Source organism: Zootoca vivipara, chromosome 2 (assembly GCF_963506605.1).
Source record: "Zootoca vivipara chromosome 2, rZooViv1.1, whole genome shotgun sequence".
Taxonomy (NCBI): Eukaryota; Metazoa; Chordata; class Lepidosauria; order Squamata; family Lacertidae; genus Zootoca; species Zootoca vivipara.
In genome coordinates, this window is record NC_083277.1 from 62,929,596 (window position 1) to 62,950,512 (window position 20,917).

Genomic DNA, 20,917 nt, shown 5'->3' on the forward strand with positions numbered 1-20,917 from the left:
TAAAGCTGGACTATTAGGCATGTTGTGCTTTCCTAGCAGCTGGGAAAATGTGTCTTATCCCATCTCAGCCCTGAGCAGGAGCAAAAAAGGCCTTCTTTGTATAGATTTATTTATTACATTTATGTACCAGCTTTATCTCCCAAGGATCTCTAGTGGTGTATATGTGGTTCTCTTCTCCATTTCATTCTCACAACAACCCTGTGAGGTAGTTAGGCTAAGAGATGGTGACTGGCCCAAGGTCACCAAATGAGCTTCATGGCTGAGTGGGGGTTTGAACCCTGCTCTCCCAGGTCCCAGTCCAAGTCTCCCCTTGGAGTTGCACCTTCCCCTTTATTGTGGAAGACATTTCTGTTTGCCCATATCTTTTCAATTTGATAGGGCAGTATTTTAGCTTCGTATTGGTTTTTTATTTATTTATGCAGTTTAGCTGTTATGCTTTGTGACAGGCTTTGGGCTCTGTTGGAGGAAATGTGATCCACTTACTATAGGCTTATGTGGCTTCCCTACACACAAGTGACTTTTGTGGAAGAATGCTGGGATGTATCAACGTGACCTTCACTTTTTGTACAGCCAGTCCAGAAATCTGGTACAGTTCACAGAGCTAGCGTAACGTAATAAGGCTGTGTGTTGCACTTGGACCGTGGGGACAAGATTTCCAATTCCCAGTTTGAGGGTGAGGCAGTTATTTACGGATTTGTTCAGGGACATATCACATGACACATGTGACTTTGGAAACTCCCGAGGGTGGGTTTTCCTTTTCCTTTTGCACTTCCTGGTGATCCCTACATGATTGAAATCCTCTAGGTCTGTGTTTGTCAAGCAGTGAGCCAGGACCTACCAGAACCACTCCTTGCCCAGTGCCTCCTTACTTGCCTGCCATGCCAGCACCAGCAACTCCTTGCAGTGGTGTTCAGGAGCAGAGAAATAACAGGGGATGAGGGCAAAGAGTCAGAGGGGGTATTAAAGGAAATTAAAGTGTGGGAAAAGGTGGTGGTTAAATAATAAACTGGGAATAGAAAGGAAGTAGATAAGCGAGGGACACCGCTATAGGAGGAAATGAGTGTATATAGGGTGAAGGAAAGTGGTGGTTGCAGGGAAAATAAGGTACCAGTTCAACATGAACGGAGAATGGGAAATGAGTAGAAAAAACTTGGAAAGGGATATGGAGCTGAGAAGCTTTCTTCACTTAGCACTTCCGGATCAGCAAAATCTGCCTAAATGAGGAGGGAGATTCACAATATCTGCACAGCAAATTCTGTACTTTGCTTGAGGAAAGCTGAGCTGTGCAACTCCTTGCCGGAAGGAATGCCCTCTGGCAAATAAATGTGGCCATTGCCAAAGATGGATTAGCTATCAGTAGAAATTGATGTTCAGGGCAGTCTTGAGCAGGTTGGGCGCCCTGGCGCTGAGAGGCGGAGATCGCTCCGGCACCCCCGCCGGACTTAGTATGGCTTCCACGTGGCTTTGCCGCACAGCGCCCCACCTACCGGCCCGGCGCCCTGGTGCGCTGCGCCACCGGGACTCTACCTAGAGCCAGCCCTGTTGATGTTGGTAATTGTGTGTGGATTATGCCAAACTGCCTCCCTCTGCTGCCATTTTGTCACTGGGGGTCCTCGGTAATTTCCAGCTGTTTCTAGTGGGTCTGGGGTGTGTGTGGAAAGTCTGAGAATCCCTGAGTTAAATGTAAATAGAGTTGGCTAAGGTTGTTCCCTCTGAACAACCAGTTGGGTATGTGTGTGGGAGATGCTGGGAAGATGACATCTATCATTCTCACATCTTGTTACATGAGAGCATTCTCCCAACCCTCTCCAGAAAGAGGAATGATTGTGAAGTGATGTGTCATGAGTCCTGGAATCTCGGGTCAGATATTTCAGAAGGTTCTTCCAGGGAGATTAGTTTAGGATGGGCAGCAGTGCCTCTGCTCCTTGTGCATTGATACTTCTAGAAGGGTGGATGTGCAAGTAGGGAACTGTCATTGTGAGACCAAGTTGGCAATATGAATAGAAGAGCAGAATTCTGGGCAGAGCAGCGCCTCTATTAATAACCTCAAGGGCTCTGGCCATCTGTCAGGAAGCTAGACTGACTCATGAGTGTGGGGGAAGGTATAAGGAGAAAGTGATTTCAAGAATTGCCTGTGCAGCAAGGATATTCAGATCTCTTAAGCTTTCTTCAAAATCTAGGGGCCCATTTCCCACCATTATATTATTCCCCACATGAGAAGCTCTGAACCTGTGACACAAAGGAGCATGGTAATTCCCATGGACGTGGCAGTTGCAGCCAGGGAAACCAGTGCCAGGTCCGTATACCTTTTTTTACAGGCTTCCACATATGATTCCATACATATATGAGGCCAAACACTGGCCACAGCACCACGTGTGGAAAGGAAAGTAAGTATATTGTATTCAGCCAAAATAGTTCTGCAGGAAGGATTTTAAGTGATGTCTTATCTAGATGATGATGCACAACTTCTGACCATGGGAGGCGATAGTCTTCTCCCAAAACAACCTGAGCAGGATGATCAGGGATAGGGAAATCTTGTTTGGCCTTGAGCTTCTGGCATCCTTCCTTTCAGTCCTTGTGATGGAACATCAAAATGCTCAAGGGCAGTGTTCTGCCACTAACTTCCATTGTGGTTTCATTTACATGCTGAACTGTCTAAATACCTCTGCCTTAATATCAAATCTACTTAGCAAAGGTTAACCCTGACAGGTGTTACCAGATGTAGTCTTGCCATACATTTTGGTTCCCATATTTCCAAAAGTGTGGAGGCAAACACCGTAGTTCCAAAATGCCTACCTAGGTCTGGCCTTGGCAGCTTAAAGAATATCTGTTGGCGCACGCCAGCTAAGCCACCTTAGCTGACCTGTGCTCTGATGCAACTTGAAATCTGGCTGCTTTGGATTCTGTATTGTTCTGGGCTGTGGTGAAATTCTTCAGGGGAAAGAACTCCACAAGTGTGGAGCAACTGCTGGACATGCCCTTCCACATGCCATCATTGTATACATTCTGCACATGGCATATTGTTTCCTTACCGGGCCGTCTGATTGCTAACAGCCTCATTGTCTTTTTCTCTTTGTTTCTAGGCTGGGAGATACAGGGGTTCCGTGAAGGATTATCCAGATTTTGATGCCAACCAGGATGCTGAGGCCCTGTATAATGCTATGAAGGGATTTGGTATGTGTCCTGCAACAGTTGTCTTCTGCGCACTTGAATTTAAAATTACTGTGACATTGACAGGATTTTGTCTTCGTTTTTCCTATATTTTCTGAGGTCCCTATTTTTATCTGGAGTCGTGTCAGTGGGGAAAGTCAGGGTATAAATAAATATATAACAGTTTCTAATAGGAACTGTATGGCTTTACTGTTTTAGGCATGACTCATCCTCTTTGTCTTCTGCAGGCAGTGACAAGGAAGCCATACTTGAACTAATAACATCCAGAAGCAATAAGCAAAGAAATGAAATCTGCCAGGCATACAAGGCTCTTTATGGCAAGGTAAGTTTGAGAAGGGATTGTTCTGTTTTGCAAGCAACTACCACATGCAAGTTTCATCTCGGCTGGGGAGATTAATGAAAAATCTCTTTAACTTTTGGGGAATGCAGTTAGTGGAAACCTTTCAGATGTGATCCATAGATTCTAAAATTGGACACAGCATGGGGCAATTCAAAGGAAGCAGCCTGAGGAACATGGAGGGGAGAATTTGCGCCAGGCTCCTAATTTTATATCTCTTTACTGGGATGTGAATGGCATTTCTCCCTTGCAACACAGAACCCCTCCTTTACAACACTGGCAGACATAAGTGGCGGTGTCAGAGGACAGACTAGATTTCATCCTACCTGAGCATCCTGTTTGGGATTCTTGAATCTACTATTCTAGGCATAAGATACGCTGCTGATCATGTTGGCTGCCTAGAACCCACTACACACACACACACACACACACACAGAGAGAGAGAGAGAGAGAGAGAGAGAGAGAGAGAGAGAGAGAGAGAGTTCTAGAAGCCTGTATTCTGCAGCACAGATAAGTTTGCTCAACAGGGACCAAGAAGGACATTCATAGAAATGAATTTCTTTTTGGAAGTCCACAAAGCTGGATGCCAAATTTGCCAGTGGTACTCATATCCTTCTTTCTGATAACTTTACCTTTCACACCCAGCAGAGAGAGAGATAAAGACACCCTTCCCTTGTTTACATTTTCCATACGTCTTAAGCCCTGTTCACAAAACACATGTATGTAGGGCATTTATGCTTTTAAGGAGGGGGAGCAGTACAGCCCCACTCCCTTAGTTCATTAGTTCCCTACATGTTTGTAATGTGTGAATAGGGATGCAGAGAACCCCAGTTGCAAGAAGTTTCTTTCTTTGTTCTGTGATGATAGATAGTGCTCACCCCTGAATCTGCAGGGGGTGGGGAGGAACTCCAAGAAAGAGGTTGGATCTAGCATCAGTTTGTGCTGGACTTTAAAGAGAGGCAGAGAGAAGAAAGTTTGCTGTGCCTCTGTCCAGAACAAAGTGAAAGGCAATATTATTTCCCACTGCTGAGTCCCCTGGGACATGCTGAGAGTGGGGTGGGGAGGGGCAAGGAGGAGTTGGTGTCAACCACAAATAACGATTGCGTGCTAAGTGAGAATTTGTGAACTGCTACACAGATATGTGCGCATCATTCTAGTGTGAGATGGCTTCTTTAGCACTGTAGAAAAGGGATGTTGGAAAATATTTCAGAATTACGAGGGTCTTTGCATAGCAAAGCACATTCAGCCAAAATGTTCAATTTCTCTGTCTCCACCCCCACTGCCACCTTAATATCTCAAAGTGGCACTTTGCTGGATAAAAACATGCCTTTAGTAAGCAAATTTTTATCTTGCTTTCAAACCGTTTCATGCTTTCAAATTTCATTGAGAACCACTGTAATCTAGTAGCAAGAAAGGCAGTTTTTGAGTTAGGCAACCTTTACTCAGCACTGGGATTCTGCCCTTGTCATGGAGACATTAGGTAGCCTTGGGTAAGTGTCTCCAATCTGCAAAATGAGAATAATACCTGTCAGGGGGCCTTCTTGCAGGGAGCCTCCTCCCCTCTTGCTGACTAGCACTTCGCCCAGTGAGAGCAGCAGCAGTGGGTCAGGTGAGGGGAATCAGGAAGTGAGTGGGATGGAGATGTCAGGGCTCAGCGATGTTGGAGAGCCCCTGCGCCGCCAGGACCAAGAGGTGGAGGGGAACAGGGAGCCCCAGGTCTGGCTCTAGGTGTAGGGCGGGGGCGCCGGAGCGATCTCCGCGCCTCAGCGCCAGGGCGCCCAACCTGCTCGAGGCGGCCCTGGGGAGCCCCTTCCGGCGCCCGAATTAAGGCGCGCCACCAAACGTAAGGTTGGGAGGAGGCGTTTTGGGGTGCCCAAACTCTTATGCTGGTCCCGTAGCCAGAAACGTCCACTCCCGGATTCTGCGAGTGACTGAGAGGTCATGTTTTCTGCTATCTCTACACTGTAAATACCATGCACAATAAAACTCTTAAAGACAGAGCAGACTCGGACGTTGTTACTCAACAGTAGCCGCAACAGCACCCTGACAATACCTCATTGGGTAGTTTGAACATTCAAACAAGTGTTGCAATTTGTAATCTGAATTTGCAAAGTGGTTATATTAATTATTAGTAGCAACAGTGGTATTGACTTCAGTTTCATTGCAGAAATTCAGCCTAAAATATATCATTGGCTACAACCCTGTGTACATAAGGACAATGTCGGTTATATTTGGAGCAGAACCATTGAAATTATGGACTTAACTAACTTTGGTCCATTAGTTTCAGTGGGTCTTCTCTGAGTACAACTTGGTTGGCTACAATCCATAGTTTCCTGTTGCCACTCTGTCCACATGCGATGCAAGGGTGTTAATCTAGCAAAATAAGTAGACCTGGCTCTGACAATAACCTTGAACTATGAACCTAGAAATTGTTTGTTAGACCACAGGGCCATTCTGACCAATGAGACATCTTCTAACAAAGTGAACCCAGGAAGCAATCTCATTTTCTCTTTTCCTCCTCTGTCTTTTCTGCCATTTTATTAGGACCTGATTGCAGACCTGAAGTATGAACTCACTGGGAAATTTGAACGGCTGATTGTGGGCCTAATGAGGCCCTTGGAATACTTTGATGCCAAGGAAATCAAAGATGCTCTCAAGGTAAAGGGGGAGTGAGGGTTAGGGTTTGCCATTGCTTTGGGGGCACATGACAGCAGTGGCCTTCTTTTCACTGTGCCTTTCGATATCATTTTTCTATTGGGGAGTACATTCAGCTCATACTGATCTGCAGAGGTGGTTATTTGGGTTATTTCATTTTCTTGGGTTGCAGTGTGCTGCATTTCATACAGCTGACTTGTTTTCCTTACTCACAGGGTATTGGGACTGATGAGAAGTGCCTCATTGAGATCCTGGCTTCTCGGACCAATCAGCAGATACGTGCTCTAGTGGAGGCCTACAAGGATGGTGAGTATAGAGGGCAGGGGCTGTGACACTTCCCTGGATTTTGAGCAGACTCCGGCTAATATTAAAGATATCCGTGATGAAGCAGAGAGTAAACTACAGTATTGAACACAGTGGGATTTGCTTCTGAGCAAGCCTGCATAGGATTGGGAATGTATCATATAACTGGCACATAAAATAAAATGAATTTCTTCCCCCCCATCTCCACATCATTTCTTTGTTTCTTTCTTTGTTTATAAGGGTTTATACATTTTAAGGTATAAATATACCTTATAACTCAATGCACTCAAAACACTTTCCTGCTTTGGGCAAGTCCTGCTTGGGTCTGCTTACCTGCTTATCTCTTCTGCCCTAAGTCTCCTTACAACTTAGGATAATTTTGTTTAAAAAATTCCAATAGAGTTAAAAAATGTAAGTGCTCAAACTCCCAGCCACATGAACATAGGAGTCTCATTTCAACCCTGCATCCAACTTCCATTGCCTTGCTTTATTCTCCTCAATATACCCCACTTCTCCAGACCCTGATTTTTTTATCCCTTATTTTCCTCTAGTCCCACTGCTAATGAATGCCTTTCCACCGTGGGTTTTGATAACTCATCTCTCTCTCTCTCTCTCTCTCTTTCTCTCTCTCTCTTTTAACATTTCCATAGCATATGAGAGGGACCTGGAGGAAGATGTTGTAGCAGACACCTCGGGACACTTCAAGAAGATGCTTATTGTCCTTCTTCAGGTATGTTGGCCCCTGCACTCAGTATTGTCCCTTCAAATGTTTTGCAGTACTAATGGGTTCGATTCCTTGTCCTTTCTACAGGGCACCCGAGAAGAAGATGATGTTGTAAGTGAAGACTTAGTGCAGCAAGATGCCCAGGTTGGTGCAATTTATATGATACCTTGCCCAATTAATGATGATCCAAACAATGAACTCTGCTTCATCTTGGTACAAATCTAGATCTAGGGGAAATGGGCATACTTAAAAATCTGGCCAATATATTGCCCAGGTGATTCTTGCAGGTTTTGATATGAGTACTCTCTGCGTGCACACACCCAATGCATCAGTTATGTAGACCTAAAAACAGACACCCCTGGGATGACATCTCCTAGCATGAGAGGTTCAGATCTGAACAGTGCATTTTCTCCACCTATCTGGTATCTGCAGTCAAAGATTTCATGCTTTTCTGAGCCAATTGGAGAACTCATCGTTTCCTGGATTGATGTTTGTTTATGGATCCAACGTAGAGTCTCTGGTTCTAAAATACTGCATCTATTGAAATCAAACTGTTGAACCACTGAAAGCAGACAGCTCTGCTTTCAAATACTTTGTAAGACTTCTGCACATACTTGCTGGGATGTAGGTATTATGAAAACGCCTGTTTAGAAATTACTGGTGTTTATGATACTTTTATATAAAAGCTAAATATCCCCAGCAACTTGAAGCACAGTGGTGGTTTCCTTGTAAGTATTGTAAGTTATGTGATCATAACTAAGATTGCAATCTCCTGCCGAACATATTTCTCAAGTCTTTAGTAGTAAATAATACAATATGATTTTTGTTTTGTTAAAGACTGAATAGCTTCCCAGTATGTCTAGTTGAAAGTAAGACCCAGCGATGACATCCTATTATTACTTGGTTTGCTGATTGCATAAGGCTGGTAGATTTTGCTTACCGTTTTTGAGAATTCACCAATAGTTTCCTCTTGAGTTGCATGTATCATTGTTCTAAGACAAATTCCTGTAGAGCAGGGGTGGCCAACTCCCAAGAGACTGTGATCTACTCACAGAGTTAAAAACTGGTGGTGATCTACCCCATTTTTGGGGTTCAGGTCAAAATTGTTGAGCTTTTTTAGGGGGAAGGAAAGCCCCATTTCTTTGGGGTGCAGGGCAAAAATGTTGAGCTTTATTTAGGGGAGTCAAAGTTGTTGAGCTTCTTTGGGGGGAGCCAGTGATCTATCACAGACGTCCAGTGATCTACCGGTAGATCACGATCTACCTGTTGGACGTGCCTGCTGTAGAGTTTCGACATGAGCTGACCTTTTTAAAAAATATTTTTATTAATAAAAATTAAATCAATACAATTTATCAATACTGCAACCAATTACATTTTTCTTAATACTTGACTCTTCATGTTGATCCTTGTTTTTAAACTGCTGCTGTTGTGTTTGTGTGTGTTTGTGCTTTCGAAAAGACTCTGTTGGATGCTGGAGAAGCCAAATGGGGCACAGATGAAGCCGAATTCATTTACATCCTTGGAAGCCGAAGCAAACAACATCTTCGGCTGGGTGAGCTTAAGCACTGCATTCAAATATTAGGTTACAAACCACATCTTACAATTCTTTTAGCCAAACATCACACGTCTTCGCAGAGTACATACCAGTTAAGACCCATCCACACTTCTGCTTGTCCCGTGCCCAGGTCCGAGTGCTTTTCTTCTTGTCCCACACTTTCTAGGCACAAGTCTGAGCAGTTTTGCCCTTGGCCCCCACCACTTTCCCTGGGAAAAGAAAACCTATTCTTTAGTGATAAACTGGCACAGACATCAATCTGGAGAAAACCTGATTTACATTTGCTCTGACTGAGAGCTAAAAAGTGGTTTTATCCAGGTGGGGGAGCGGCGGGGCAAGGGCAAGTCTGGATGAGCCCTTAGTTACGATGGACAGGAATCCATAAACTTGCCCTCTAGTGGCTGAATTATATAACTGATGAGGCCTTATAGGTGTTCTGCCAGAGTTGTTCTTTGCAATTTGGTTCTAATGCTACCTTGGCTCTTGAGAACACTTTTTTTTCTGTTGGATGAATTATTTGATTAGGGGAGAATTTCAGTGCTGAGCAGAAAGCTCAATAGTGCAACCCCTAAGTGACCATCTTTGCAGGTAACAATAAGACAGGAACCTTGACTTAATGGACCATAATGTGCTCATGCAGTCAGTTCCTTCTTCATGCAAGTGGGTAAACAAATCAGGAAAGGAGCTTAAGAATTACATCTGAACCTGAGTTTGTGCCTTGTTTCTGCCTAACAAACCAGGATTTGTAAACAAGCAACAAACCTCGTTTTAAGGCTGGCTGTTGATCCTGGCTTGTTTGGGGGGGGGGGACATGTTAAAGGGCAACAAACCACAACTCCACCTTCAGATGCAACTTTAAGCTAACAACAAACCATAATCTTAAATTCTGACATAATGCTAAGCTATCCCCTTCCTGACTTGTTTTCCTGCTTACATAAATGGGATAAGCAAGGGAGCAACTAGGCTGCATGCACCAGCACGGTATGATTTAGTAAGCCACCCCAAGCCACCCCTGCTGGATCAGTCCAGCAATCTGTTCTTGCAGTGGCCAACCAGATGTCTGTGGGAAGCCAATGTTCTTGGATTATTATTTCCTGCCAATGCAGCCATTGTGGTTTAGATGCCACATTCAAACAAATCCAAAGTTTAATTTGAAAACTATTCTCATTGGAATACTTGTAAAAATATTTTTTAAGACATGGCAGTTCAGTGGCATTGACTGTTGATTGATCAAGAGTGCAGCCTTCTTTGGGCACAGCAGTGAACCAGAGGTTGGTGCGTGTGAGACTATCCCTCTCCTATGCTTTCTTTTCAGTCTTTGATGAGTATCTGAAGATCTCTGGCAAGCCCCTTGAAGTGAGCATGCGGGGAGAGCTGTCTGGAGACTTTGAAAAACTGATGCTAGCTGTAGGTAAGTGGGTCAGATCTTGTAATTTGAAGTGGTGTGGCAGACTAGAAGTGACTCTGAAGGTCAGGCCCTTTCAGCCTAAACCTGTGGATCAATTCAAAATTAAAGATGTCAAGGTCTTTGCAAGCCTAGTTGATGTTGGGCGTGCTTTAACAAAAGGCAGACTCCTAAATTTTCTTTAGCTCTGAACTTCAGCTCTGGATTAGGCACATGACTTGATTTAAGGGATGGGACTTTTCAGTATCTAAGGTATGCTGGAAGGATGAGAGGCAGAACTGATCTTGTCATCATGTTGGGGAGTGTTGGGGAGCAGAACAGAGGACTAGAGGTAGGGATGGAAAGGAGTTTCCAGTAGGAGGGTCTGGCTGACTTGCTGCAACCCAGAACAGGAGCAATCCACACAACATAATTTTCTTACAGGTCTCATTTGTGTTATCTGAATATTCCAGGGCATTTTCACGATTGTGTCTCAGTCCAGGTTTTGAAGGGCTAAGGGAGCGCTCGCATTTTGCTAGCCAGCAGGCAGGGAGCATGAGCCTCTAGTTAACACTCTCTCCTGATTCTTCTTTCCACAGTGAAGAATATGCGGAGTACAGCAGAGTATTTTGCAGACAGGCTCTTCAAAGCCATGAAGGTGAGAGGCATTCCAGCTGCCTTGGACAGTGGATTTCTTCCCCTCTTGAATGCTTTGTGATCATCTACATGTTGCACTGTACATGTTATAGATGTTGTGTTAAATATATTACTGCATTTCACTGGTCTTGTTGTTTTTGTTCTAAAAACAACTTGTCAGTATCGAGACATGGAGGGCAGGGGTTTAGTCCTTTTCTTACTATCTTTGGTCCTGGCTTAAATTCCCACTCATCTAACTTGTTCTTGGCCTCTGGAGATAAGTGTCCATTGACAATGGGGGCCCCTCCCCATTCCCCCCCCCATTTAATGATATTTGAGTAATATGGATTTCAGAGAGCTTTCACTACAAACATACAGCATTTCTAGAATTAGCCTTTCATCACCAGTGTCCTTGATAGTGGGGAACACTTTTTGGTGATGCAGGCTTTCTTAGTACTCTGTGTAAAACCCTTATAAAGGCATAGGGCGTAGAATCAACACACTTCCTGCAAAATGGCTGGGAGAGAGAAAGCTCACTCCCCACCATGGGCCATTGGAGCAACAGCTGTTCTGATACCCACCCTCATGGTCAGCATTACCAGGGATTGTTCTCAGGCTGTCAAAGGGCAGCCATCCAAGTCCAAAGGGTCCAGAACTGCAGGACAGCTTCACTTCAGAGAAGGCGCAGCTTGACCCAAAAGATGTCCAAGTACCTTCAAAGTGCTTAGGTCTCCGCATTTGGGCTTTGTTCAAAGCAGATTCATTCATTCATTCATCATTCATTGGATCACGTTCACCAAAAAAGAGCCCAGGGTAATGTACACCAGACATATAAACAGTGCTTGCATTCATTAATGTTTTAAAGCAAACCCTGATTTCCACCCACCCCCACTTCGGGATATTTTATGTGACCCTTGTTGATCTATTTCAGGGCTTAGGAACGAGGGACAACACGTTGATTCGGATCATGGTGTCACGCAGTGAGATTGACATGTTGGACATCCGAGAGATATTCCGGACTAAATACGAGAAGTCACTGCATCACATGATTGAGGTAAATACTGATTTTCAGATGGTCTACAATGGAGAAATGAGAGGGGGGATTCTTTCTTCTGTTCCATAATGGAATTGCCCCGCTCCGTCTCTCATACCTCACATTATGCTTGGGAAAGTTCATCACTGTAGAAAGGCTTGGCTAGCCTTAGAGCATGTAGGGACAGACTTCAGAATTGTGGGATCTGCTTTGTTTTTTACGCTGTAATCTTGAGACCCACCAGTGGAGTCAGGTGTAGAAATAGTGGCTTAGAAGGGAGGGTGGAATGAAAACTCTGAGAAAAGGGCAAGAACTCCCTGGAGAAAAGGTGGGATATAAATGTAATAATAAATAAAATAAAATTCAGGAACAGGGTGCTTCAATGTAAGTACATGATCAAGCCAGGATTTTGTTTTCTGTACTAGGCCTGACCCTGCAATCATTCACACAAAAGTTCATTCCTAGTTTTTCCCCCAAGCTTCATTTCAGTAGCCCTTAAAAAAGTGGGGGCTAACAAATTTTGGGAGCGAGAAACACTTGCCAATCTACTGCAAATCACTCAGCAATGAAGAACTGCCTCCTGCCCACCCACACCTTAGAGCAGGCATCCCCAAACTGCGGCCCTCCAGATGTTTTGGCCTACAACACCCATGATCCCCTAGCTAACAGGACCAGTGGTCGGGGAAGATGGGAATTGTAGTCCAAAACATCTGGAGGGCCGAAGTTTGGGGATGCCTGCCTTAGAGAGTTGCTTGAGCTAACCTTTACTTTCTGAGAAACCTATTTGGTGTTTTTGGCATTCATTTGCCCTTTTCTATAAGAATCCACCACATGTGACTAAAGAATTTGGGGGTTTTGTTTCATTTTCTAAACAAAATTCTAGTTCAAGAAACACTGAAATGGAAGAAAACTTGGGTCCTGTTTCCAGGCTTCCCACATCTAGTTGGCCTTTGGTCTGCGTGTTTGCTTCTGGGGACAAAACAGTTTCCATAACCCTCTGTTTTAAGCTGCAGTTTTGAATCTCGTGCTCCTCTGCTGTGAGTATGGGAGAATTACCAAACACTTTAGGCCACCTTAACTGGGGATTTTTTGTCTTGTGGATGGCTTGTCCATAACAGTTGATGCCTTGAGTGCTTGTGTGTATGTGCATTTCAAAACGGCCATCTTTTATTGCCTTTGCAGAGTGACACATCTGGTGAATACAAAAAAGCGCTTCTGAAGCTGTGTGGAGGAGATGATGAGTAAGCTCTACTACTAGTTAAACATTGCTCTGTGACTTTTATTTCTCTTAACAAGGCTAGTCAGTAGCTGTTTTACTGTCTGAGTGGGGTACTAGCCCCTGATGAGTTAAAATAATAGTCTTGGAAATCCACCCTAGTTTGTCATGCTGCTAAACTTTTTGTTTACCACAGACCTGCAAAGACAGTGGGAAATTTTCCATTGGCAGAGATGCTCAGGTTCTGTTTTTGAAAATACTACTCATGTATTAGTTTAAAAAATGTATAGGACCCTGGAATAATTTCCTCTTTAATTTCTGGGGGGAGAAATGTGTCTTTTTTTAGTGGCCTTTGGTTGCGGGAAGCATTATCAAAAGTTGAAAACCAGACTGCTGTCAGTGCACCATGCAGATTCCTTTGAATACAAGTAAAGCTCTTTAAGAAAAAACTTAGGGAGAGAAGGTGTATATATTTATTTGACAGTGACCTTCTGACAATGTTGAAAGGCATATTTTCAAACGGGGATAGGAAAGAACCTTTTCATCCTACACTAAGTTTGCGATACAGCAGGGCTCCCAAGGGTTTTTCAGTCTAGTTTTGGTAAGCCTATGAGAGTCTGTATCTGGGGTGGGCAACTTCAGCATCCCTGAGGATCATTCTTCCCTTTTCTTCCTGGTCAAAGTGTACTGGTGGTCATTGTTAAATGTGCCCCTCCTCCATCCATAGAATCATGGAATTGCAGAGTTGGAAGGGACCTCGGGGATCATGTAGTCCAACTCCCTGCAATGCAGGAATCTCAACTAAATCCCATAAGGCAGATGGCCATCCAACCTGTGCCTAAAAACCTTCGAGGAAGGAGAGTCCACCACCTCTCTTGGGAGTCTGTGCCACTATCAACGGCTCTTACTATTTGAAAGTTCTTCTTGATGTTCCCACACTAGTGGCCCAGCACCACAGTAAAGCTGGTACCATCTTGTGTAGGCAATGGACGCAATTGGGTATTGCCAGGGCATTCCATTTAAAATGCAAAGAAGAAGTATAACCACGCCTTTCCTTCTTCCGTCCCAGTGGGGTGAGTGGGTGAGAATGGCACCAGCTGACAAATTCAAGGCCTACATAGTATGTTCATATGTCTCCGTGAAGTTCATAGACCTTGTGTCCTATCCCCTCCCTTTTCAGTGCCGCAGGTGAGTTCTTCCCTGAAGCTGCACAGGTGGCGTATCAGATGTGGGAGCTTAGTGCAAGGGCCAAAATAGAGGTCAGAACCTGCTCCTCCCCTTTTCTGCCTGCCCTTTGCTGGATTGAAACCACAGCTGCTTCACTCTGCGTGCTGCTGACCCATTTCTGCTAGGCCTCTTGGTTTACCCTTCCTGTTCAGTGCGCTGCCACTATAACCAAAGACCTCCTTAAAACATGCATTTTAACAGATATGGCTTCATGGCAACTTTCCTCCTTACTCTTGGTCTTGTGAATGTCTGTGAACTGACTCCCCTGAGATTCTGGTTGCTTCCCAATACACACTAGCATGAAATAGCTCTCTACTAATATACTGGTATGATTAAAGGGAGAGGGGCAGCCTGATGAGGCTGCTTTGTCTTAGGTGCCCACTGTAGCATTACGCTGACGCTGCATCAGTGCAGTCTTAGGACTTCAAGTACAATGCTAGAAGGTAGTAGAAACATCCCTTATGCATCCTTGCAACTACCTTAAACTAATGGAGCTGAACTTGAAGGAATCAATCCACTGTGCCTCTTAACAATATCTGGCTATAAGTAGACTGTGCTTTTTTATGGAGTATTCAAGATACTGAGTTACCTACTAATCTCTTTCAAAGGGTGAATTCACACATCACATGTTTCATGTAATAGTTACAGATATCACTTTATTAACTAACCCTGTAGCCATCGCAGATTATTTTCCCATCATGGTATACAGTTGCTTAATGCCAGGAAGCAACTCAAGAGGTGGTGATAACCTGTGGCAATTGCCATAACTGGAACAGACTGTATGAACTCACCTTACTTCCCCTGCATGTGAAAGAGGGAACCATGTTCTCAGTTCATAGAAAAGCCACCAGGCTGTCCTAGTACCGTAGGAAATGGGGACCTGAATAAGGACACCCTCTCCCACCCCCTAACTTTGGAAAATGCATGGGGATGAAAAGTGTCTAGATGCTGTCTCTTTTCTTTTTTATTATTTTTTACACCTTCTTTCTCTGGAAAGCGATAGCACTTTTTAGGAGATTATTTTTTGCTATTACTTGGATGCTTTTCCCCCGGCTTGGCTATTTTTCTTTTAAAAAACAAGAGGATTGTTAACTTCCCGGCTTGCTCTATCCCTGATAGCTGCTTTGCCCTTAACTTTCTGCTGGTTCCCCGTTTCCCTTCAGTAGGCATGGTTTTAATCAAAACTTCTGTTTCTGTTTTTCTGTAGCCGAAAGGAACCATTTATCCAGCTGCAAATTTCAATGCTGATGGTGATGCAAAAGTACTAAGGAAAGCCATGAAAGGTTTTGGTATGTAAGGTTTTGCAAAGGAGTATTGCTATTCATGCAGTGTGAGGAAAATCAGTTGCCTGTATCCTGTGCAAAATATATAGGCTTGCAGGGTGGGGGGAAATTCAGAAAGTCTTAAAAGTCCAAATTTCTTCAGTGAGATCTATCCTACCTGAAACACTTTTTAAGTACAGTATATTATTCTACACTGGCCTTCTCCAACAAAGTACCCTCCGGATCAAGACTGGGGAGGAGACTTCTTACCTCCTTTTGCTCATTGCTCTGTGATGAAATGAAATGTCTAGTGGATTGTGTTATCATTTCAATGATTCCTGTTATAGTTCAATGGACCAGTATTTATGGCCTTTCTTATGTATTTGGTAACCAACCTCTCCCCTAGACAATTATAAGGGTTGGTCTTGATGTTCTGTGGCATCCCTTAATTTTGGCTGTGTGGTCTATTTTTTTATTTGGAAAAGAAAATAATGCCTCCAGCAGCATGGAGTGGCCCACCATTGGAGGCAATTTACTTTAAGCATCCTCCACATGGTATCTAGGAGCCAGGTCACAAGATGTAGCGTGGAGGCTGTTAAGAAGAAGTCTCCTCTATGCTCTTGTGTATCTTGGTTCAGGCTAAACAGAGAGAGAGAGACCCAGGTTTACTGCCTATAGTTCCTTTGGTTTGTTGTGCAGGGTCATTTGGGCATCCAAATTTTTATGATTTGCAAGATGGCAGAGGGAATGGCACAAGAAATTCACATATTTGTAGAAAGCTGTGAAATATTGGGCTGTTATTCCCCCCCCTCCCCCTGAAAGACGTTTGCTCTTGCCAGTGAATGAATAGCAAAGTCTCAACTTGGTGTATGCTCATTTGAACAGGTCCCCTCCCCTTGATTGGTATCAGTGGGACTGTGTCAGTTGGTTGCTCCCCAGGATAAAATGTGGGAGTCAAGTATAAATACTATTTCTGAACAGAGTCAAGTCTCGTGAGTTGTCAAAAACCGGACGAGTCATAGTTTCTTTACATTGGGTTTCAGGCACTGATGAAGATGCTATCATTCAGGTTGTCACACAGCGGAGTAACACCCAGAGGCAAGAAATCATACAAGCATACAAGTCTCATTATGGCCGGGTAATTAGAGAATTACCTCTATTTTTCTAATGTTCTTCCCAGTATGTATTTCCACCACCACCATTTATTTGTACTTTCCTTTCATCTGCTGCTGTTTCCTCCAATGTTCATAGATGTATCATTAAAAAATCCCTTTTTAAGAGCAGGAATTTAGCATTATTAAGAAATTCAACTCTTCTAATCATTGTATCTGCACATGCATATTGGCTTGCCAGATGAAATGATTACCCTCTCTTCACCCTTGTGCTGTTCTAGCTGTTCTTCTGACCCACCGAAGAACCAACTGAGGGGGGCATGTGGGGCAAAGAGAGGAGGGACAGCCCATTGCACTAGCAGAAGTCCTTTCAGAAGGTTTCCATTAATAGGATTCTTTAGGTGAATCTCACCCATTATTTTATTTCTGAACCACCCTTCTTCCCATAGGATTCTAGCAAATTAAAGCACATCACAAAAATGGATTGAGTGGTATTTAGCTAAGTTTTACACAGAGTAAACTCATTGGAATTAATGGACCTAACATGTTCATGTTAATTTCAGCAGGTCTGCTCTAACTAAAACTTAGTTCAGTATCACCCATCATCTTTCTGTTGCTTGCTTATATTCCACTTTTAAGTCAAAAGCCCCACCCCAAGCAGCTGACTGTTTTAATTACTTTTAACTAGACAAGATGGTAGAAAACCCAGGAACTGAATTCCAATGTTTGCTTGTTTAAAAAAGAAAAAGCAATGGATATAATAACTGTATGTGTGTTTATGGGGTTGTGGATCAAGGCCAAAGTACTTGGAGAGGGTGGAGGGTTTTTATCCTTTCCAGCCTTTGCTGTTTTCCCAATGAAAATCCCTCTGAACCTTCTATTTGCCCTGTGTAGACCAAAACATAGAATTATGTGTCTATGTAGGACAATTTAGACTATTAGCTTGGGAAAACAATGAATGGAGAGAGGGGTTAAACCCGTTCTCCTTTCCCAGTGTCATGGGTGAATGTTAAATCAAAACTACTGATCCATTTAGCTCAGTATTGCTTGCCTGATGGGCAGCAGTCCTTCAGGGTTTCAGATCTGTGTTTCCCATGATAGGACCTGATAGCTGACCTGAAATCTGAAGTATCGGGGCCCTTGGCGAAGGTTATTCTTGGACTAATGATGACACCAGCGCAGTATGATGCTAAGCAACTGAAGAAAGCTATGGAGGTATTGTATGTAGCTTTGTAAGATATATATACCCAAATGTGACTTTATTGCTTAACCTTATATAATAGCAGGCCTGGGTGCATGGAAGGCCCTGCTCTTTCAGATTTAGGTTCTGTGAATGGAAACTCACCTGATACTTTTTAAGTGTCAGTGAGATGAAAAGGAAACTTTTCCCTTGCTTTGGTACTCAAAGGACATAATGATGCGTAAGGAGCAGGCCAAGTTGAAACTCTTCCAAGTGTGTCTACAGCAGGGGTCAGCAAACGTTTTCAGCAGGGGGCCAGTCCACTGTCCCTCAGACCTTGTGTGGGGTCAGACTATATGGGGGGGGGTGAACGAATTCCTATGCCCCACAAATAACCCAGAGATGCATTTTAAATAAAAGGACACATTCTACTCATGTAAAAACACGCTGATTCCCAGGCCGTTTGCGGGCCGGATTGAGAAGCCAATTGGGCCGGATCCAGCCCCCAGCCTTAGTTTACCTACCCATGGTCTACAGCAGGCATCCCCAAACTGCAGCCCTCCAGATGTTTTGGCCTACAACTCCCATGATCCCTAGCTAACAGGACCAGTGGTCGGGGAAGATGGGAATTGTAGTCCAAAACATCTGGAGGGCCGAAGTTTGGGGATGCCTGATCTACAGTATAGATCTGGAACAAGCAGGCTTGTTTGACAGGGGGAAACTGGAAGTCCACTTGTTGCCCTGGGGGCTACAAACCATAGAGGCTCAGAGCCACATAGCCCTGGTTTGTAGCAAGATTCCCCAGAGAACGAGGCCAATTCCCCATGCCGTCTTTAGGAACTAAAACTGGGAAATCCACCCTCTGCAAAAAAAGCTAGTTCCAGGATTCAGATCTCCATGAGGAGAAAGGGGAGGTAGGGGGTAGGGAACCCCCTACTCTGCTTTTCCCTCAAGGAGATTCTTTAGTGTGTATCTGAAGAAGTGTGCATGCACACGAAAGCTCATACCAATGACAGACTTAGTTGGTCTCTAAGGTGCTGCTGGAAGGAATTTTTTATTTTGTTTTGACTTCAGCCACTGTTCCTGATTCCAGTTCTAGCTGACTAATCCATGAACCACTCTCCTTTTATTGAGTAATTCCAGGGGGTTTCTGGAGGTCCCTGTAAGCTCAAGGGCTGGTATTCCCCAGCAGTGAGATGCTCGCATCCAGAAATGTAGCCACTTGTGGACAGTGTCCCCCCCCCCATAAAATAAAATAAAATAAGTGCCCTGCTTTTAGATACTCTGAAATATATTCTAACAACTGTCATGTGTCCTTCTAATCCTTTCAGGGGGCTGGAACTGATGAAAGTGTTCTCATTGAAATTTTGGCCACTCGGAACAACCAGGAGATCCAAGCAATTAACACAGCATATCAAGACGGTAAAGTTCTCTGAGGTGCAGGATCGCTCTTTAAGGAATTGGTGGACTTATAAACTCTCTCTCTCTCTCTGTGTGTGTGTGTGTTGTGTGTGTGTGAGAGAGAGAGAGAGAGAGAGAGATTTGCCCCCATGTTTCCCATAAGGCCTTTGTGCATCCATATGCCAATATGTGGGTATGCAATGATCACAATTAGGAAAGACAAAATGCACAGAATCAATCCTCAGGTGGGAGGTAGGATGATGATCAATCTTCTGCTGTATGTTTCTAATATCCCCCATCATGATATCTTCCTCTGCTCCTTTTTCAGCCTACAGTAAGTCTTTGGAAGATGCACTGAGTTCTGACACTTCGGGGCATTTCAAAAGGATCCTCATCTCCCTGGCTCTGGTAAGGACTCTCTCCTGCATGCCTCCCAAATAGCAGGACAAGTAGAAACCACTGAGCTGTTTCCTGACACAAAGGTGGATAGAGGTGGTTGAAGGAGTTGGCTGTGCTTAGCCTGGAGAAGAGATGATTAAGGGGCGATATGACAGCCAGGTAGTTGCTTCTTTGATGGAGTGGATTGGGTTTTCTGTTACTACAGAGGACAGGATCTGAACCATTGGGTTCAAATTGCAAGGGGTGGTGGTGGTCTGGAAGAGCAATTCTCACTGTATGAGCTACTCAAGCTGCCTTGAAAGGTGGCGAACTCTCCTTTGTTACGTATTTGTTACGTATATTGAACAGAAGCTGAATTGCCACATGTCAGGGATGCTTTATTAGTGGGGGGGGGGAGTTGAGGGCAATGGGAGCCCCTTCCATCACTATGATAGGGAAACCTGTGATGGTTTATGCCTGTTCTGCATGCGTTAAAAGTCACAGGAGACCCGACTGAATGAAAAACCTGGCAACCTACTTGGAATCTGAAAGCCTGTCTCTGCACTGTTGCGGACCACCTCCTCCTTTTTGTAAAGCTAGTTTATTTTTTTGCTGCACCACCGCAATATGCATCACATTTTGCAAAGTGCTAGCTATCACGTTGCGATTACCTTGTGTCTAGAAAAGACTTCCTCAACCTCTGCCCTCCAGGTTTTCTGAGGCTACAATTCCATCATCCCTGACCACTGGTCCTGCTAGCTAGGGATCATGGGAGTTGTAGGCCAAAAACATCTGGAGGGCCGAGGTTGAGGAAGCCTGGTCTAGAATTAAAGCAGCATACCAGTGTCCGCTCCTCAGCTGTGGGACCCCCATGTGTTGAATTGTAGGCAGCACCCATCTTCCTCCTGCCATTAATCATTTCCACAGGACAAGAGTGGTAGGTGGGTGGGGCATACTAGAGAGGGGTGGTGGCAGCAGTGATAGCAGCTCCGTGGGCATCAGCCAGATGCCATTGTGGTTGTCCATAAGGCAAGGAGTGAAATAACATTGCTCCTGTGCATTGTGGCTCAATTGTTACATCAGCCAGTCAGGGCATCCTCAGGAGCCCTAGTTGCCTGAGGATGCTGCCTGCTGGTCTCAGACTTGCTTCTAGGCATTTTTACAGACACTTTTTGCACCTTTATTCACTACTTTCAATGTTTTGGACACAGGGGGCCCGTGATGAAGGAGGAGAGGACCTTGCTAAAGCTCAGGCGGATGCCCAGGTGAGAAATGCACACTTAAAAGATATATTCTTGAAATAAAACCACATGTGCAAGGGCAGTTATTTATTTCTGCCTTTC

General features: G+C 44.2%; 1 protein-coding gene across 2 annotated transcripts in view; it reads left to right on the forward strand.

Annotated features, from left to right (window-relative positions):
• The window catches only part of ANXA6 (annexin A6), a 37,727-nt gene that overhangs the window by 9,963 nt on the left and 6,847 nt on the right, over positions 1-20,917 (forward strand). For both annotated transcript variants that reach the window (XM_035105693.2, XM_035105694.2), the window contains exons 3-20: positions 3,084-3,174; positions 3,399-3,493; positions 6,053-6,166; positions 6,379-6,469; positions 7,117-7,196; positions 7,278-7,334; positions 8,649-8,742; positions 10,061-10,156; positions 10,729-10,787; positions 11,697-11,819; positions 12,981-13,039; positions 14,195-14,273; positions 15,449-15,530; positions 16,547-16,641; positions 17,717-17,830; positions 19,127-19,217; positions 19,525-19,604; positions 20,786-20,839. In XM_035105693.2, the coding sequence (XP_034961584.1) occupies positions 3,084-3,174; positions 3,399-3,493; positions 6,053-6,166; positions 6,379-6,469; positions 7,117-7,196; positions 7,278-7,334; positions 8,649-8,742; positions 10,061-10,156; positions 10,729-10,787; positions 11,697-11,819; positions 12,981-13,039; positions 14,195-14,273; positions 15,449-15,530; positions 16,547-16,641; positions 17,717-17,830; positions 19,127-19,217; positions 19,525-19,604; positions 20,786-20,839 (1,554 nt within the window). The remainder of the gene's footprint in view (positions 1-3,083; positions 3,175-3,398; positions 3,494-6,052; positions 6,167-6,378; positions 6,470-7,116; positions 7,197-7,277; positions 7,335-8,648; positions 8,743-10,060; positions 10,157-10,728; positions 10,788-11,696; positions 11,820-12,980; positions 13,040-14,194; positions 14,274-15,448; positions 15,531-16,546; positions 16,642-17,716; positions 17,831-19,126; positions 19,218-19,524; positions 19,605-20,785; positions 20,840-20,917) is intronic.